At 36.1% G+C, this 18376-nt stretch overlaps 3 protein-coding genes and 3 non-coding genes across 7 annotated transcripts; 5 read left to right on the plus strand and 1 right to left on the minus strand.

Annotated features, from left to right (window-relative positions):
• Positions 1–1055: 1055 nt before the first annotated feature.
• On the plus strand, positions 1056–5175 carry LOC113280893 (yrdC domain-containing protein, mitochondrial-like). Of its 2 annotated transcripts, XM_026529490.1 has the most exons (7): positions 1056–1419; positions 2208–2266; positions 2767–2842; positions 2996–3236; positions 3602–3777; positions 3962–4253; positions 4862–5175. In XM_026529490.1, exons 3-7 carry the CDS (start codon positions 2767–2769, stop codon positions 4920–4922), a joined length of 846 nt encoding a protein of 281 aa, XP_026385275.1. In that variant the 5' UTR covers positions 1056–1419; positions 2208–2266; the 3' UTR covers positions 4923–5175. The 2 variants fall into 2 exon arrangements, with proteins under 2 accessions (XP_026385275.1, XP_026385276.1); XM_026529491.1 differs by lacking the exon at positions 2767–2842 and having other exon boundaries at positions 1069–1419.
• A 108-nt stretch (positions 5176–5283) lies between these two features.
• On the plus strand, positions 5284–5356 carry TRNAR-CCU. Its single transcript has one exon. It is a non-coding gene; the product is annotated as a tRNA-Arg (tRNA).
• Positions 5357–6239: 883 nt separating this feature from the next.
• Positions 6240–6311, plus strand: TRNAG-ACC. Its single transcript has one exon. It is a non-coding gene; the product is annotated as a tRNA-Gly (tRNA).
• A 182-nt stretch (positions 6312–6493) lies between these two features.
• On the plus strand, positions 6494–7685 carry LOC113277221 (glutathione S-transferase F13-like). The gene is made up of 3 exons (XM_026526369.1): positions 6494–6802; positions 6922–6970; positions 7104–7685. Exons 1-3 carry the CDS (start codon positions 6653–6655, stop codon positions 7565–7567), a joined length of 663 nt encoding a protein of 220 aa, XP_026382154.1. The 5' UTR covers positions 6494–6652; the 3' UTR covers positions 7568–7685.
• A 6823-nt stretch (positions 7686–14508) lies between these two features.
• On the plus strand, positions 14509–14581 carry TRNAR-CCU. The gene has a single exon. It is a non-coding gene; the product is annotated as a tRNA-Arg (tRNA).
• Positions 14582–14974: 393 nt separating this feature from the next.
• Positions 14975–18151, minus strand: LOC113280894 (putative methylesterase 11, chloroplastic). Its single transcript, XM_026529492.1, has 5 exons — positions 17535–18151; positions 17205–17441; positions 16315–16458; positions 15755–15886; positions 14975–15469 (listed from the first exon to the last, which is right to left on the minus strand). The coding sequence occupies exons 1-5, from the start codon at positions 17895–17897 to the stop codon at positions 15164–15166; spliced, it is 1182 nt and encodes a 393-aa protein (XP_026385277.1). The 5' UTR covers positions 17898–18151; the 3' UTR covers positions 14975–15163.
• Positions 18152–18376: the final 225 nt, after the last annotated feature.

The raw sequence follows: 18376 nt of genomic DNA on the forward strand, positions 1-18376 counted from the left end.
GTACAGTTGTGAGATGACATGTTTGTTTTCTAGTTGCATCATCATCAAAAAAAAAAAAAAAAACTTGCTGGACAAATTCTTACTGCTCCGTGAAACCATCGCTTCTTTACCTTCTTACTGGTTTTTCTTCTCTCTCACAATAACTAAAATGAAATCTATTCTTGAGTTATAATCTAGAACTAGAAAAAAACAGAACTCACATTGGATTCGGGTTTCCATGTGAAGGAGATTAACAATTGAAAATAGGGTTTTAGGTGATGGTTTCAGCTGCGATTAGGATTAGATACATAATTAGGTTTAAAGAATGATCTATCTTTCTCCGCTTACGATTTATTTCAAAGCGATGATCGTTGATGGTGATGGAAGAGAATTCGAATAGAAAGAATCATCAAAGATACTGATCATAGAATAGAAAAAAAAAATATTAAGGGTTGTATTGACTGATAACTTTTCATTGACAGGAGACATTGAATATATCCTGGTGGTAGTTTTTCCATGTAATTTACATTTTTCTAAATTTTGAACTTTTATTTTCATTGTTTCGCGGATCAACCAAAATAGTAATGTAACTGTGTCGCTTTTTCTCTATCCAATATTGATAATTCCAGAAATTCGACGAATGTACAGAGGTAGAGGTAGTAAACGCCCTCCAGTTAATAATAAAGCTAAAGACACGTGTCATTTCCTAAGACGTTAGGACAGAGAGTTTTTGGTTACAGAGGATCTGCGCCCATCAAGCGGATCACATGGCAAAATCGACAGATTATTTAACTAATAAAACAAATAATAAAAAAATATAATAATCGGGTTTGGGATAGAGAAAAGCAGGGGGCGTTTTTGCTTCAAACGCTGAAGTTTTTCCTTCCAACTCCAGCATTTTTCTTCCAACGCCAACAATTATGGCAAGATCACCCGGCCTTCTATCACGCGCGCTACATGTTCCATCTCACTCAACAAAATTTGTTGGTTTATACGTTCATTTTTCATGTTTGTTGAGTCCATAGTGGGATCAAAATCAACAGTTTGTTGAGTCCATAAAAACTGCTCTTAGATTAGGGTTTTCACAAAAATGGAGATGTGTCCAAACAAAAAAAAATGTTCTTCAAAATGTGATGTTTGGTTATTTAGATTAGGGTTTTTCACGCAAAATGGAGATGTGCCAGAAGAAAAAGAAAAAAAAAAAAGAAAAATTCGCTCATGGAATCATAGGTAAATTAAGACAGGAGACAAGCCCACGTCATCGAAAATTAGTCCAAGATTTTTTTCTCTTTTATTTTATTTTTGAAGCAGACTGAAGTATGTTTTCATCTCTCTTCCGAAAACCCCAAGGAATTTTGTTCAAGAGAGGCAAAGTTGAATCATCAAAAGCTTCTTCTTCTTCAAAAGCAATAGTTTGCATCAACTAGAAAACTACACAAGGTAAGAACTTAAATTTTTCAGAACTCCTGCTTATCCCATCCTGTGTGCTCAAGCTTTAATAAGAATGCTTAATTAAACTTCGAAATTTCTCAAAGTTTTAAGTGGAGTTCAACAATCCTTCAACCTAGATGATCAATTAATCCCTTAAATTTTGATTCCTCTTCTCAACTTTCTTGAATTTAGCAACTTACTTTTGTGACTTATAGAATATATTAGTATATATTTTTTTTAAGGGTTTTGATTTGTGGAGTGTGATTACAGGGTTGAATCATTGCTATTTGATCTTAACCTGTTCTGCTGAACCATGTATTTTTGCTTATAATGGGTAGTGCATTAAGTTTTTTTTAACTAAATAAATAACTATTACATATGAAATTCTTAGAAATGCATTTCTGTGGTTTGTGACTCGCGTTTCAATCAAATCATTACCTTTGTTCTCTTTGGGCTGGTGGATGGGATGCGATTGAACATGAGGGACCATTGTCCTCACAACCTCGAGCATTGAAGAAATTATCTCTTAGTTCGGCTTGCTATTGTATAAAACATGATTCAAACTTCAGACTAATGTACACAAAGTATTTGCGCCAGTCTAAAATTTATTCAACCTTTTGTGAGAATTGGTGCCCTTCAATGGATTTTTTTCTTCCAGTTTTTCTTCGCAATATTTGTTAATTGTATAATTCTACTGTGTCGTATAGCTCTATAAAGATTGTTTAGTTCATGTTGACGTTAAATCTCTAGTTCTGTATGGCTGTTTTTGATTCCTATACCTGCGGCCACTTCTGCAGAACTGCAAGCGTAACACAGCTTACATTGGGCAGCAACACAAAGGCTCTCAACTGAACAAGTAAGAACAAATGTTTTTTTCTTGTTAATTATCTTTGATATCAAGTTCATTTTTAGTAATGGAAGAGTCTTGGATGTTAGAGGATAGAATATCTGACGCTTATAAGAATAAGATACTGGTAAACTTCTACTAGCCAAGAGCTGGCATGATAAACTGTAGAGTAGAAGAAATAATGGTAAGCTGTCATTTGATGCAATTTCGTATCTCTGAGGAGTAAAATCTGACAAATGAATCTCCATACTCAAAGAAATAATGTTGCACCAGTAGTCTAAAAAGAAAAAATTAGTTTAAATTTGTACCATTTACACATCTTTTGTGTAACACAATCCATAGAGTGATACATCTCCTTTGTTGAGATGTAAATCAATAAATGTAAGAGATCGCATGATTGCAATTGTATTAGCCTGTCCATTTAAACATGCTTAAACCTAAGTTAGGGAAATTAATGGACAGCTGGATTCTCACAGAGGTTCTCACACCCTTCCCAACTTCGGTTTCAGATGAATGTTCCTGCCAAAATTGCTGAAAAAGTACCCATTTTGGGTGCTCGATTAACACACCCTTCTATTAACAGAGGTGCTCTGTAGAACTCCTTAGTCTCCCTCTCCCTCTCTCTCTCTCTCAGTCTCTCTCCAAATATTCAAAGTTTACTTTTTTCTATTAATTATGTTGTTTTTAGCCGTTATTTGTTTGTTCTAGTTTCTAAGCATTATAACCTACTTTATTCAGGACTACCCAAGTTGAGATTTCTCAGTTCTCAGCATCAAATTAGGGGTTCTGTGTTGGGTCTTTCAACAACAATGGAGGCTCCGGATTTGAAAGGGCGTGGTTTAGGTTTAGAGAATAGAATAACAAGGGCAGCTCTTCTTGCAACAGAAGTCTATGTTAATGAAGCTATTCAAGCTATCAAACAAGGAAAAGTTATTGCTGTGCCTACTGATACTCTTTATGGATTCGCTTGTGATGCCTGGTATGGTTAGAAACCTAATTCCTCTTGCTTTACTTACGATTTTAATACGCTTTCATGAAATTTGTTAGTTTAATTTGCTTTACCTATGCGATTAACTCAAAAACCTAGGGCAGCACTGAACCCTAATAAGCTTAAACCTCAGAGCTTTATGTAAAAAGAAAATCCTTAGAAGTTCGACGTTTGGTATGAGTCTCACACGGGACGATGCACACCTACACACATGTTATCGTATCTGCACATGTAGCTCGACCACTCTATTTTGTATCTGCATTGTGCTGTTGAGGATACTTAGTTACTCCTGTGAAATTTTTATTTTGCTTTAGTTGGAGTTACTAATTCATGGGATAGATTCTACTATGTTGCAGTTCAGCAGAAGCAGTTCATAGGATTTATGAGATTAAAGGGCGTAAACAAACAAGTCCTTTAGCTATTTCTGTTGGGGATGTTAAAGACATCGAGAGGTTTGCTTGTACAGATCATTTGCCTAAGGATTTGCTTGATAGTCTTCTCCCTGGACCTGTCACTGTTGTGCTAATGCGAGGTTTGGTCCACAAACATATTTATTTCTGTTGTACACTTATAATAAAAATGTGACAAACATAGTAATTCTCGAGGTGCACATAGAAAATTACGTCTTGTATTTCCGTGATCTGGGCTACAAAGACGAAAAAGATTTATAACATTTTGGTCTTACATACATATTTCTTTTCGTTGGTCATTTTCAGGTGAGTCTAGTATACTTGAGAAATCTTTGAATCCAGGATTAGACAGCATAGGAATTCGTGTACCAGATTCAGAATTTATTCGGATGATTGCACGTGGTTCTGGAAGTGCACTTGCCCTTACCAGCGCAAACTTAAGTGGGCAACCAAGCAGTGTATGCATCAAAGACTTTGAGAACCTGTGGGAGCACTGCAAGTATGTGATTGATGGTGGTTTGCTTCCTTCAGGACGTGCCGGATCAACCGTGGTTGACCTCACAAGGCAAGGAAATTACAAAATCCTAAGACCTGGAAGGTAAAGAAAAACCGAAATGGTTTTATTTACAAATCTACTTCTTTTGAATATTTTACTAATAATTTGCATCCCATATCGATATGACACTGCTCAAGGGAGTTTTCAGAACATAAAGTAAGGAGCCTAAGTGGGAGGTGGCTAAGCCCTAAATCTCACCCGAATTGAATAGACTTGATTTAAACACAGAATTCAGATTTCTAGTCTTTGGTTTTGATTTTCCATATTTCTGCTTTACGTTGTATTCATTGAATGACCACTGAAAAATATACGTTAACCGACTAAGGCCTCTGATCATAGCTACTCTTCAGAAACTAGACATTGGTAGAATAAGCCAGAGTCATAACTAGTATGCCCAATCATGTCAGTCATATCAGAGATGTTAAGCTTTAATTTGATTTAGTTCCATGTGACAATGTTTTCTATGGTCTGGTTAATCAATACTAATATGGTTATCTCCTGTTTGACCACATTGGGACACAGACAAGCATAATATAAGTAAATAGCTTCCTAACCCTATGCTCGTCGAATTTCATTTCCATGGTGAGAACTAGACACAATATCTGTTGTTTGAGTATTAGTTACTAATGTTGGTGTCTTTGTAATTGCAGTGCCATGGAAGAGACAGTAGCAATCCTTCAGAGACACTCCCTACGAGAGGACGAACGATGATGCAAAAACTCTACAATGAGGGTGATTGTCACATTGTAAAGTAATTTCTTCTTTTTAGACAAGTGGTGTAACATCGTATCGTCTGAGTAGGGGAAATCCATTTGTCAGATTTCACTCCTCAAAGAAACGAAATTGTATCAAATGATAGCTACTGTTACTTTGTCTATTGAGTTGGATAAATTTTATATGGTGATAAAAACTGTTAGCATGGATTCAACATATGGTAAGGTAAAGAAAGCTGTTCTTTGCATTATTTTCCCGCTTGTTTTCAGAGCAGTTTCCAGAAACATCGTTCAGTTGTTGGAGTCTTATGTAAAACTTCTTTCCATTTTAATCTTCTTTGTTTTTAAGATACCAACAAGCGCCTGTAGCTCAGTGGATAGAGCGTCTGTTTCCTAAGCAGAAAGTCGTAGGTTCGACCCCTACCTGGCGCGGAAACACTTTGGTAGAGTGTTATGCTTTAGTTTTTACTTATTTATGAATGTATGTTTTTGTGTGTCTGCAGCTCCAGATACCTTCACAGGTTCTCATGTGAGGCCACCTGCAGCTACAAAGCCGCCACCACCACCTGCAAGTGCAACAAGAACCAGTGCATATAAGAGGAAGTAAAATTGTTGGTATTGGTATCATGCATCCTGAGGAGCCATGGATGACTAGTTCAAGTGCACAATCTCAGGTAAGCAGAATACCCTTGTGCTTCTTTAACTTGTTGGATGACCAACTGCAAACACACATACTTAACTTGTTATTTCATACTTTTTACTTGGTGGAGAATTAAGGTAAGAAAATTATATCGTTTGAGTAGGGTAAATCTATTTGTCAGATTTCACTCAAAGAAGCAAAATTTTATCAATACTTATACTTCGTCGATTGAAGGTGGGTAAATTTTATATGGTGATACAGACTGTAAGCAGGGTTCAACATATGGTAAGTAAAAGAAAGCTGTTCTTTACATTATTTTCACGCTTGTTTCCAGAAACAATTAAAATTTTCACAATTATCTGTAAAGTGAATAAATGTAGGGCTCTAGGCAACCGCTCGGACTGCCTACATCATAAGACGACCCTGGCTGCACTGTCAACCGAAGTTCTTTTTCTGTGTCGATTTTATATTGTCTATTTTTTCTTTACTTTCGGTGGGATTTATTTTAAGAACTTCATCTAGATCAGGTTTAGTTGATTGTTATGTTAGGAATGAGAAATTGGGTTCCCTATGCAAAACATGTCTGTTTTCTTTCTCTTAGTTCGGGTGCTTCAAGGATGTTACTAGTCTGAGAATTTTATGATGCGAGTCAACTTGGTAAGTGGTTAGCATCAAGCGTTTGTAGTCCAACGGTTAGGATAATTGCCTACCAATCAATAGACCCGGGTTCGACTCCCGGCAGATGCAACAGCGCACTAGAAACTGTTCCAACTTTTTTGACAAGGGGGTTGTCATATCAGCTTGATGTGCCATTGTAGTTTCTTTCAACTTTCAAATGCGCCCTGATGTCAGAAATTATCATCTTTATCAAAAGCACAATAAATTAGTACATCCTAATCACACTAATCTTTCCTCATTAGCACAATAAATTTAATAGATTCCTCTATACTGGGGGGATATTGTTTGTCATAAATTTTTTCATTATGTCTGTCTGTCTGTCTATATAACGAAATCTCCACTCTCATCCATGCATCAGTTCATCACCTTCTAAACAATCACTTTTTGTCTCTCAAGTTTTCTTTGCAACAATGGGTATGAAGATATATGGAATTCCCAAGTCTTGCGCAACCGCCTGCGTGATGACATGCCTAGGCGAGAAAGTAATCGAGGAGTATGAGCTTGTCCATGTCGATCTCTCCAAAGGAGAACACAAATCTTCCTCTCACCTCGCTAAAAATGTACGTTTAACCATTCTAGTTACTTTCGATTTTGATCATTTTGTTATATTCAAGTACTTATCAGGTTACTCTAAATTTTCTTGTCATGACTTGATCTGTTTCTTCCCTTTGTAAAACAGCCTTTTGGGAAGGTTCCCGTCTTGGAAGATGGCTCCCTCACACTTTTTGGTAAGTTATTCACCCGCCCGTTTAGCTTGCTTCTTTCCTATTGGATATCATGATTTTGTTAATTATTTGGAGATATGAGTTCCCCAAAATTGTGAAAAAAATAAAATCATTGTTAAAATTGTGTTTTGAGTAGAATCTCGAGCAATCACCGGGTATTTGTGCCGCAAGTACAAGTCCGGTACGGACCTTCTTAGGTGTGACAGTGTCGAAGAAGGAGCAATGGTTGGGGTGTGGTTAGAAGTAGAGTCACAACAATTCAGCGCGGCTATTTATCCGATAATGTTTGAGAAGCTAATGAAGCCTTTCCTTGGCCTAACTCCTGATCAATCAGTCGTCGATGAATACCTCTTGAAACTGGGTTCGGTACTTGATATATATGAAGAGAGGTTGAGCAATTCAAAATACTTGGCATGTGATTCTTTCACCCTTGCTGATCTGCACCACCTTCCTTACATTCACTACTTCATAAAGAGGACTCCATATGGTGATTTGATCACTTCCAGGGCTCATGTTAAGGCGTGGTGGGAAGATATTTCAGCTAGACCATCTTTTGTCAAAGTTGCTCAACAAATGGATGCTAGACCAATCCTTAATTGAGTGACCGTGTTGTACTTGTGTTACAGTAATAAGTAATGTTGTTTTGGTGTGTGATGATTACATACTATGCGATTATATTATGAGAAATGAATTCAAATTTTGGGTATTTTCTATCAAAATTGCCCTTCAAAACCGTGATATATTTCATGTCATAAATGAATTTTGAGACTAACATATATCTTTATTTAAACTCTACTCTACTTCAACAGTCAGGACTGTGTTGTTTTATATGAATTGGTACCAACCCTAACAAAACTAGTACAATCATGTATATTTTTCATTACCTAACTCTTTGCTTTTGGAAATTTTTTCCGACGAGTGATGTTCCAATAGGTAGACAATACCGACAATAAACTCAAAAGGGAGATAATTAATTAAGATTTCTGGAGATATCCAGAGAGATGAAAGTCATAAGAAGTAAGATGTTTTCGGAATTATCCATAGTAATTCGTGGTCATTGCAATGAAATGAACCAAGAGCAACTTGGGAGAGAATCAAAGCGAGGCAAGATTACTTCAAGTATACAATTACTAAAGCAGAGAAATGGAGAAGTAGATAAAGGGTGACATATATCAAATATTTTAGAATAACACCAAGTGTTTTCATATAATTGCTATTGATAGAAGAAGATAAAGAAGTTATATATTGGTTCAATTAAGGTAAATGGTGTTTTTACTTCAAATGATAATGAAATAAAAAAGGGTATTGTAAATCTCGTCTCATTTTTCAAGAATATATTTCAATCTCAGCATCATATAATTATTTCCTAGGATGGTATGAATTTTTCTAAAATTTCGCAGGGTTTGTACAAGTTGCTTGAAAGAGACTATATGAAGAAGAATGTGTTGCTGCTATGAAGATGCTTGGTCAAAACAAAGCATCGGCGCTAGACGGTTTTCCCATAAGTTTCTACTATCTCTATTGTGATGTTCTCAAAGTGGATTTTATGAATGTTCTTAAAGAATTACAACATAACAATTTTCAAGATTGTAGATAGAAGAACACCTTCGTAGTTTTAATTCATAAGAAAGATATTCTAGAAGAAATTAAAGACACCATGCCTATAAGTTTAATTCATAGATCTTATAAGATTGTCTCCAAAATCCTAACTAAAAGATTCAAGCAAAGCCTTCCTTCGATCATTTCTCAAAATCAATCAGCTTTCACAAAGAGAAAAAATATTTTAGAGAGTGTGATTATAGCAAACTAACTAATTGACTCAAGAATTAGAAGTGGTAAACTTGGGATCTCTGCAAGATAGACGTTTAGAAAGCATTTGATCATGTTAATTGGGATTTCCTAAGTGATAAATGAAGGGTTTGGATCAGAAGATGTGTGAAATTTGTTAGATTCATGTTTTTGTTAATGAAAATGATGCAAGTTACTTCAAGAGTAACAAAGGCATATGGAAGGTGATCCCATTTTACCGTTCTTATTTCTATTAGTTGGTGAAGCCTTGAATTTCATGATCAAGCAAGCTCAAGAGCAAGGTATTCTCTCTGGTTTTCAAGTCAAATCATGACATACATAGTGGTTGTTATTCACTTGCAGTTTGCTGATGACACTTTCATTTTTCTGGATGCTGGTGTGGAGTAGGTCATAAATCTCATATGGACTCATCTTTCCTTTGAACTTATTACTAGATTAAAGATAAACTTTTCAAAGAGCCAAATTTATGGTGTTGGATATGATGAAGATGTTTAACTTCTTTTTCGATTTTAGGTTTCTATCATGGTTCTCTTCGTACTACTTAGCTGGGATTACCTTTGGGGGTCAAGTGTGTGGAATTTATAAATAGTACAAATTCATTAACAAATTTATTGCCAAATTGGTTGGTTAGAAAAAGTCATTGCTCTCTAGAGCTGGCAAAATCACTCTCGTCAACAATGTGCATTATAGTCTCCTTGTGTATTACACGTCGCTCTTTGAAATACTCATTTATGTGATAAAGAAACTTGAAATAATCATGAGAGACTTTCTCTGACATGACAATAACAGCGTGTTCGTTTCAAGGAATTGGAGGCAAGGTAATCCAATTCCTTGAACCAAACGGGAAAAATGAACTCTATGTAATTAAGAATTTTAAATCCTAGAAATCAAATTCCCTAATATATAATAGATTTCTATTGCATCGGTCCAATAGCGCAATGGAATTGGATTCCGCGACAAAAACAAAGATAATTGAATTACCTCAACCGAACATGAATTTTTAGGATTAGAATCAAATTTCTTGACTTTCTAATTCTCCCAAACGTGGTGTAAGAGTAAAAGAAAAATCCATCTAGTTAAATGGAATGTTTGTTGTTGGAGGAAGAAATATGGTGGCTTGGGGATAAAATTTTTTACAGAAATTCAATCAAGCTCTTCTTTCTAAATGGTCATGGAGGTATGCTGTTGAGGACATTCCCCTTTCGAAATCTATTGTTGTGGAAAAGTATGGTGCTGGTGAAGTTGATTGGGTGTAAAAAATCCAAAATGCACTTATAACTATTATATATATGGAAAGAAATTATGAAATTCAATCCAAATTTCTTTAAGGTATTTGAATTCAAGGTCAATAATGCATCAAGGTTAGATTTTGGGATGACAACTGGCTCTATGATTTTCCTATAAAAATTTGCTTTCTAAATCTTTATGCTCTGCCTAGAGCTAAGTTTTCTTCTGTTCCTGAGTTGGTTGTTGTAGTTGGTAATTCTGTCAGCTGGAATCTATAGCTTCCCTCTAGAATGAATGTTGCTGCTAAAATTGAACTTACTCTTCTTAATTTCAACCTTATCACTTTCAAATTCAATATGATGAATTACAGTAGTATTTATCAGAGGGTGATAATTTTCCATTAATTCTTATATATGAAAAGATTTCTCCGGATAATAACTTATTTGCAGTTGATCATATTTTTGCTCACATTTGGAGATTGAAGTGCCCCTAAAAATTGACTTTTTTCTATGGCTAATTGATCACAACAGACTACCCACTAGAGACTCTAATTAAAGATACATTGATGGTTAGGAGTTTGTTTATTTTGTAGTGAAGATGATTCTTGTTCGCATTTACTTCTTCATTGTAAGTTTGCAAGATAGGTGTGGGAAGAGTTGTTTAGTAAGCTACAGTGGTTTTTCTCTATTCCTATAAGTGATTTTGTTATTTTATATGCTTGGAAATTTCTGCAACATAATAAAACTAGTATTGCACTTTATGATCCTTGCAGATGTATTCTGGTTGGAAGAAGACGGATGACCAGAGTCGGGCCTGAGGGCGTGCAGGCCGTGCAACCGCGCAGGGTCCAGCTCTGTCGAGGGCCCTTTTCTCCTACGATGTACTCTTTACTTTCCCCTCCAAGCCCAGGCCAGTCCAACATTTCAAAAAAATAACAAAAAAATAAAATAAAATTTATTTCTATATGAACTCGAGCGCGTGACCTTGGTGAGCAAGTTAAGTATAACGATCCACTAGGACATCAAAAAATAACCGTAACAAAAGAGAAAAAGCTTCCATATTCTTCTTAGTTTTCACCCTGATCTGTCCGGATTTGATCTAATTTTCCGGATTTTTTGGGAAGATTAAGGTTTGTATTTCTAGTTTGTATAGTTCTCAATAAAAAAATCGTTGTTCCAGCAAATTTTAGGGTTCTTTTTATATTTCTGATCAATTAGATGGTTTATGTATGCCATCTTGATTTCCCATTATATATTTTTATAACAATTTCATATAGCCTTCAAGGCAGTTCTATCGATTATGTCAATAATTTCAAAGACATCTGCGAGGACGAATTACATTGGTTTGACGTAGATCTACATTACTATGAAGATCCATGGCTTCCGGATGTGATCGTGTTTTCGATAAACATCGCATATTACTCCTATGTTATGGGAGCATCAAATCTTAAAGAAAGAGATAAACTTGTTTACAATGAAGAAGAACAATTCAAATGGTGGAATCAGAAGCTTCACACCATCCCTCAAATAACATCGATTTCCTCGACGAACTACATGAATTTAGTACTTTGGTTATATTCCAGGATACATATATTTTGTATTGTTCATGTATTTCAATTAAGATGTATTTATTTCTTGTAAGAAATCTTATCGATATATGAAATTGGGAGCTCCTGTTCCTTCAAAAAAAAAAAACTAGCCTATCAAATTGCTTTTGTTATTTATCATCCCCTGGAATATAGTTAGACCTGTATCTTTATCATATTATTACCACCTCCATACATAAAAACATTGGTATAACCATGGGAATACCCGGAGCCAGAGTTTCAAAATGGGGAGGGCTAGATTTTTCTTTTATATAAATGTAAGGATTGGGATGTACTAAATATAAATTATCAGGGGGATAACTATAAAATATAAGACAAGTATAAAAGCTTTTAGATGATTTTAGTGATTTTGGGGGCTAGAGCCATGATTAGTCAACCCTCGGCTCCGCCCCTGGCCACATGTTTTGAGTTTTCTTCGGGTATTCTTGTTCTTGAAGGTGGACTTTAACAAAAAGAGTTACGACTTCGTTTAACTCAACAATTTATCTAGTGCACCATTGCCTGTAATTTCAAATTATTGACATTTTTTACTTTTTGTAGTTATAAAATTATCAAAAAAATATATTTGACCTTATAAAAAGTCCTATAAAAAGTTTCGCACAGGGCCCTTCTCGACACAGGAACGGCTCTGCGGATGACAGAGTCTTTTCACTTTTTTAGACAAAAGAAGGAAAGCTACCTGGCTAAGGGAGTGATCAGCGGGGTCTTTTCTCTTGGGCTTTAGTCATTAGTCCATTTGATGTTTTTGAAAAAGAACGATTTTTTGGGCACTACCCAAAAATAGAGGGGGACTACTAAGAGATAAGAATGTCTACTCTATACTTATAAGGGGTGTCCTAAAATGGGGAAATGATTAACCTATCCTTAACCTAATTAAAATTAAAACTAATCTAATAAATATACATATACCTAATCTAAATCATTAACAAAACAAAATCAAAATCAAAACTATAACAAATCCATTAATTTTAATTTTTTACAAATTCGTTACTATTAGAGGGTTCATTTAATTCTCTTCTTTCTGTTTCATCGTCTCGATTCAAAGAAATTTCCACAAACTCATTACTTGTGATTCGTTTTTTGTTGAAAAAAATGAGTAGTAATCATCAAAATGAGTTGAAAATTGATGTTGCAGAGAGAAGTTCGGCTAGGAATCATGTGAAACAGTTTTTCGAACTAGCCGAACTCAGCTTTAATGAAGTTTTTTCTTTCAGAAAAAAGTTCGGTTACCTCGTAAATTTTTTTCCCAGCCGAACTTTTAATTCGGTAACATTAGCCGAACTACACTTGCGGATGAGTTCGGCTACTTGTTCTTCAGATGTCGTAACCGAACTTAATTTCCATAGTCGACATCAGTTTATAAAATTTTCATTTTTCGAAAGTTTTGGCCAATTCAAACAACATTAACTAAATTTGAAGTGTACCAAAGTATCCGAAACCCCCATTTCGAAATCAACCATCTTAAAAAAAAAAGAAAAAAAAATCAAACCCTCTTCTTCTCAAAAATTATTCTTCTAAAAACACCGTACTAATTAATCTAACCTTACTAATCATTAATTAATTTAACTTAATTATTTAACTAATCCTTACACTAACTAATCATCACCCTAACTAATTTTTGTAGCTTTCAGACTCGTTACTCTTGTCTTCCTTTTACTCGATTCTTTATGTCTTGGGTGAATACTAAATCTAGAAACTTATTTTCTTTGATCATTGCTGCCTCATTTTTGCAATTTCATAGTAACAGCATTATTTGTCTATCTTTTGCTTGAACCAATTTCGGTGTACCCTTTAGATTTTACATATGTATGTCACTTGCGTTCGTGCCGACTGAACTAGAACATACCATAATATTGTCCAGTGCTTGCAATGCTTGTAATAGCAGTAATGCATATTAGACCTTATTTGTAAAAGACAAGTATTAGGATATGTACTCATAGTCAGTCTGTTGACTATGGTCCTTGTTATGCACATGTTTGCAGGTCATAAACTTGGTCTGTGTGGTTTTGACATCTAATTAATAAACAGCAAACATTCTTGCTTGATCTAGCTCAATGGGTGAATGCGCATGAACTCAACCCACTCGGATGGTGCATATTTGTAAATTAAATGAAGGTTTGCATGTTCTCTTGTTCTTATGACAAGTACGGAAGTACCAGGCAAGTCCTTGGCAATCTGTATGCGTCCATGAGCTCTCAAGTCTTAGGCAGAACAGCGCAGTGTAGGGGCGCCGGCCAAGATTCCTGCTGAAGACCTAAAGCCGAACTGGACCTTGTAGCTAGCTAGTCTGCCAACATTAAATTGGAGATGGTGTAACAAGTTTAGAGAAAAACTATTTGAAGAAACCCAAACTGGCCAACTCTTGCGATAACCTTTCAAGAAAGTAGCTTGTGAAGAACAAGGATCAGCTGCGATGGCGAGCTTACAAGAAGAGTACCAGTTAAGCCTATCTTAAGATTCAGGTTTGTATGCAAGTCTCCAGTTATTCCCACTTCTCATGCTGACAAGATGATTCACATTATGACCACCAGGAGCAAAACTAGAACTTTTATGCCTTACGCTCAATTCTCTAACAAATATGATATCGTTGCATTGCATCTTATGTATCCGCTTTGATTGATTCTCACATTCCGACGTGATTCACACAAGCAAACAAAAACGAAATCAGAGACTTGCTATGCAAAAGTAAGGCAACTTGCCTCTCTTCAAGGGAATTAAATGGAAGATGTTTACATGGTTCAACCATCTGGTACTGTTCTTATCCAGTTTTCGTGTGTAAAAGTATTAAACAACTCTTAAACAAGTCCACTTTTACGGGTTCAAGCAGGCACCCGGAGCTTAGAAATCAGGTGAAGTTTGTCATTATTTTTATTTACTGTGTTTTCGAAGATACCAACAAGCGCCTGTAGCTCAGTGGATAGAGCGTCTGTTTCCTAAGCAGAAAGTCGTAGGTTCGACCCCTACCTGGCGCGAATAACACTATAATTTTTGTGTGTAAAATTTTCTTTTTTTTTTTCTTCTCCTCTGAATTCTTTTTACCTTGTTTAGTATTCTCTGGCATGAGTTTTCTTTATCTTCACCAGGAATGGTTTTATATGCTTTAAATGCAAATCCAGAGTCCACAACTTGAAGAGCAGTAAAATTTGCTGAAACCTGGTAAGCTACATTTGGGTTGACAAGATCCCACTATACGCAGCTGTCTAAGTTCTCACACCAGTCACATGACGGGGGAAAATGGGTTCAAAAAAATTAGTTCAAGCTGTTAGCATGCCTTGCACCAAACAGTAGAGTCCAAAGGCTCTCAGATGAATTTAAAGTGCTAGGCGAGCAGCAAACCAGCAAGGCTGTTCGACAGTTCCCAACCGAGTCCATAACTAACAAGGAATATATCTCATTATAATATAAGTGGCACGAAATAATGTTAGCCAAATAAGGTTACAAAAAAATAGTTTCCCTGGCATGGCATTTCCATGTACATTACACTGGAGGATCAAACATCAATAACTGGCCTATCTATGACACTTTGCATGACGAAACATTCATTCACTGTGTGGTTATCCAATTACGGAATCACCACACTTTTCTGTTGCAGGGAAGCTTGAAATTCCCACCAAGTGCTTGTGTAAAGACTGAGGCTTCGAAAAGAAAGGCGAGTGATCGGAGCCTTTTATCCTAAAAACCCTTTCCGGAGGGTTTGAAGTTATCATGTTTTGTTGTACAGATAAAGGTATTGCATCATCTTCTGTCGTTTCTATATAAAACCTACGCACAGCGCCGTAATTTTTCTCAGAAAGAGAGAGCTTCTCAAGAACTGGTGCAAAGGGGATTGGCCTCATCGACACTGAAGCCAATGCAACATCCTGGTGATAAAGAATCAAATAAAATTTATTAAATGAAGTAACTAAAAATGCTACTCTGGCATCAAAGCGAGATCTAGCAAAAAACAAGTACAATCCGGAGTTTGACCAGTGAAGTATGCTATAATAAGGTGAAGCATTTGCAAGGATGGTCTATGTTGCAAAGCAAAATCCACTTAGTACTCAGATACCTCAGCATCTCTGATCCTTTCTTTCATATGAGAAAGAAAGAGCGCATATCTTATGTGAGGAAAGCATCCTTAAATGAGAAAGGTGTGCAAAGCGTACCTTAGCAGGACTTTGGTTAAATAACAAGTCTTTCAATAACGATTTGTCAAGATCAATAGCAGTTGGAGGGTGATCATTTCCATTTGCATATAAAAACACCTGTGCTTGCCGCATCAAATCGTTCGAACCTGACTGAAAAATACACCTAGGTATTAGATAAACCGCTATCCTAACCATAAGGCCAATATGAAACACATGTCAGTATGCTTGCAGCATCTATGACCATTGTAAGCCACATTATTCCAAAACAAATCTGGTTCATGTATACAGCGATACCAAACAAAAGATGTGTAACCGAACAGAAAGTGAATGCCAGGGACGAATCCTGCCAAATGCTACTGACAGCATAAGGCTGGTGGTGTACACACAAGGGTTACATGGTCAAGCAGGAGCAAAAATCTGACAGTTTGCACACAAACTGCAAGTATCAAGATAAAACTAAATTCTTTTTGAACCAAAGCATAAGCTCTTTTACTTTAGACAAGGATAAAAGCTACTTTCAGAACAAACTAACTATATATTTGTTTTCACACTCTGCGGGTCATGTCATGGAGGCAAACCTGTTGATTGAACATGTCGAGAGTGCTTTGCCCATCAGTCAACATTGAGGCAGCAATAAAAATAGCTTTTGCAATTTTGTGTGGAAATAACTCCATGGCGTACGATATACATGCACCCCCAAAGTCGTGACCCACCAAAATAACCTGCACAAACAAAAATCCACCACCGCCGTTTATAACACAGCCAGAAAACTAAAAGCACGACCTGACTCAAACTGAAGAGAAATAGTCTACCAACTTCAAATCATCTGGAAGATCTACAGACAGCTGTTAATCAGTTATATAGAGGATCTAGAACGAAATTGTCTGCTTCTATTGCCATGGAGGTATATAGAATCACCTGATAAGCTCAAAACTCCAATGCGAGGCTACTAGAAATTCGAAAGAAATTACATGAAGGCAATGTGGGAACACCTAAAGAAAATGCCATATTCTTGCAGGTAGAACATCTAAATCAAAATTTTATCATCCCAATTGCAACAATGAAAAGAAAGGCGGAAGGGGACCGTACCTTGTGACCATCTTGGACCACCGATAATAAGACAGCTAGAAAACTAACGGCGTGACTCAAACCGAGGAGAAATAGTCTACCAACTTTAAATGATTTTCTAAATATAACTAAGTCCCTGAAAACATGAACTCTGGAAGATCTACAGTAATCAGTTTTACAGGTTCTAGAACGAAACTGTCTACTTCTATTGCCATGGAGGTATACAAAATCTCCTGATAAGCTCAAAATTCAAATGCGAACCTACTAAAAATTACATGAAGGCAATATGGGAACACCTAAAGACAATGCCATATTCTCACAGGTAGAACGCCTAAACCAAAATTTTATTTCCCAATTGCAACAATGACAAAGAAAAGAAAAAGGCGAAAGGGTAGTGTACCTTGTGACCATCTTGGAGGTTTTGAAGAAGAAGTACTAATGGGCTAACATACTGAGCAAGAGATTTAATAGTGTTTGTGTCACATGAATGAATCCCAGAACCAGTTAAGTCAATTGCATCAACTTTGAATCCAGCTTCTTCCAATAATGACATGGTTTTATACCAACACCAAGCACCATAACCACCTCCATGAACAAGTACAAAATGTGATGTCTCCAATTCATCAATTTTCAGTTCCTGTGTGTGAGAGTCCCAATCAAATTACTCATTCAAAAACTAAAAACAAACAAAAGGGGGCAAAAATGACTGTGAAAATAGACAACAGAATACCTGATTAAGAAGCTGATGGGGTTGAAGAATAGTATCAGAAACTGATCTAGCCCTAGAACTTGAACTCCTTGGTAAAGCCTGTTGTTTCTTTGAATTATTGCCACTGGTGTATCTTAACGAAGTAGACCGATCAAATGCACCCCCATTCTGTAATTGTTGTTGTTGGAATAAAATAGCAGCAGCAATTGCATCTTCTTGATTAAGTAGAGAATCATCTTTTTTAGAAAATCGATTTCTACTCCATCTAGAAGATTGATTATTATTATTATTATCTTTACAAGAAGAAGAACGTTTTGGAAACAGCTTCTTTTTTACTTGTTTCGATTGAGAAGAAGAAGATGAACAAGACATGAAATTCCCCATTGTCGATTCCACATGAACCACCACCACCACCAATTTTCCTAGTTCTTCTGTTGCAGCAAAATGGAGTTATAAAAAAGTAGAGTGGCTTCAAATGGACTTGTTTGAAGATATACGCTGACGGTGGGGCGGACTAAATTATGTATGATTGCAGTCACGGAGTAGTAATTTTTTAATTTCAAGAGTGGAGGTGGAGTGGTGGTGGAGGAATAGGAGTAGTGGTGGTTGCGGCGTAAGTGGGATGTGGGGGCGAAAAGTGTGCATGAATTTCGGCTGTGGATGAGGATGGGGATGATATAAATAGCATTTGACAATAAATGAGACTGAATGTTTTTCTCTTGAAGTCAAACCTAGACAGCGCCGCTTCCCAGGTAGATACCTACAGTAAAACTTCGATAAATTAATTCGCGATAAATTAATAATTTCGTTAAAATAATATTTTTTGTCTGTCTTGACTTGGCCAATGTATTAAATTTAAGGTA

The sequence above is a fragment of the Papaver somniferum genome, chromosome 5 (assembly GCF_003573695.1).
Source record: "Papaver somniferum cultivar HN1 chromosome 5, ASM357369v1, whole genome shotgun sequence".
Lineage (NCBI taxonomy): Eukaryota > Viridiplantae > Streptophyta > Magnoliopsida > Ranunculales > Papaveraceae > Papaver > Papaver somniferum.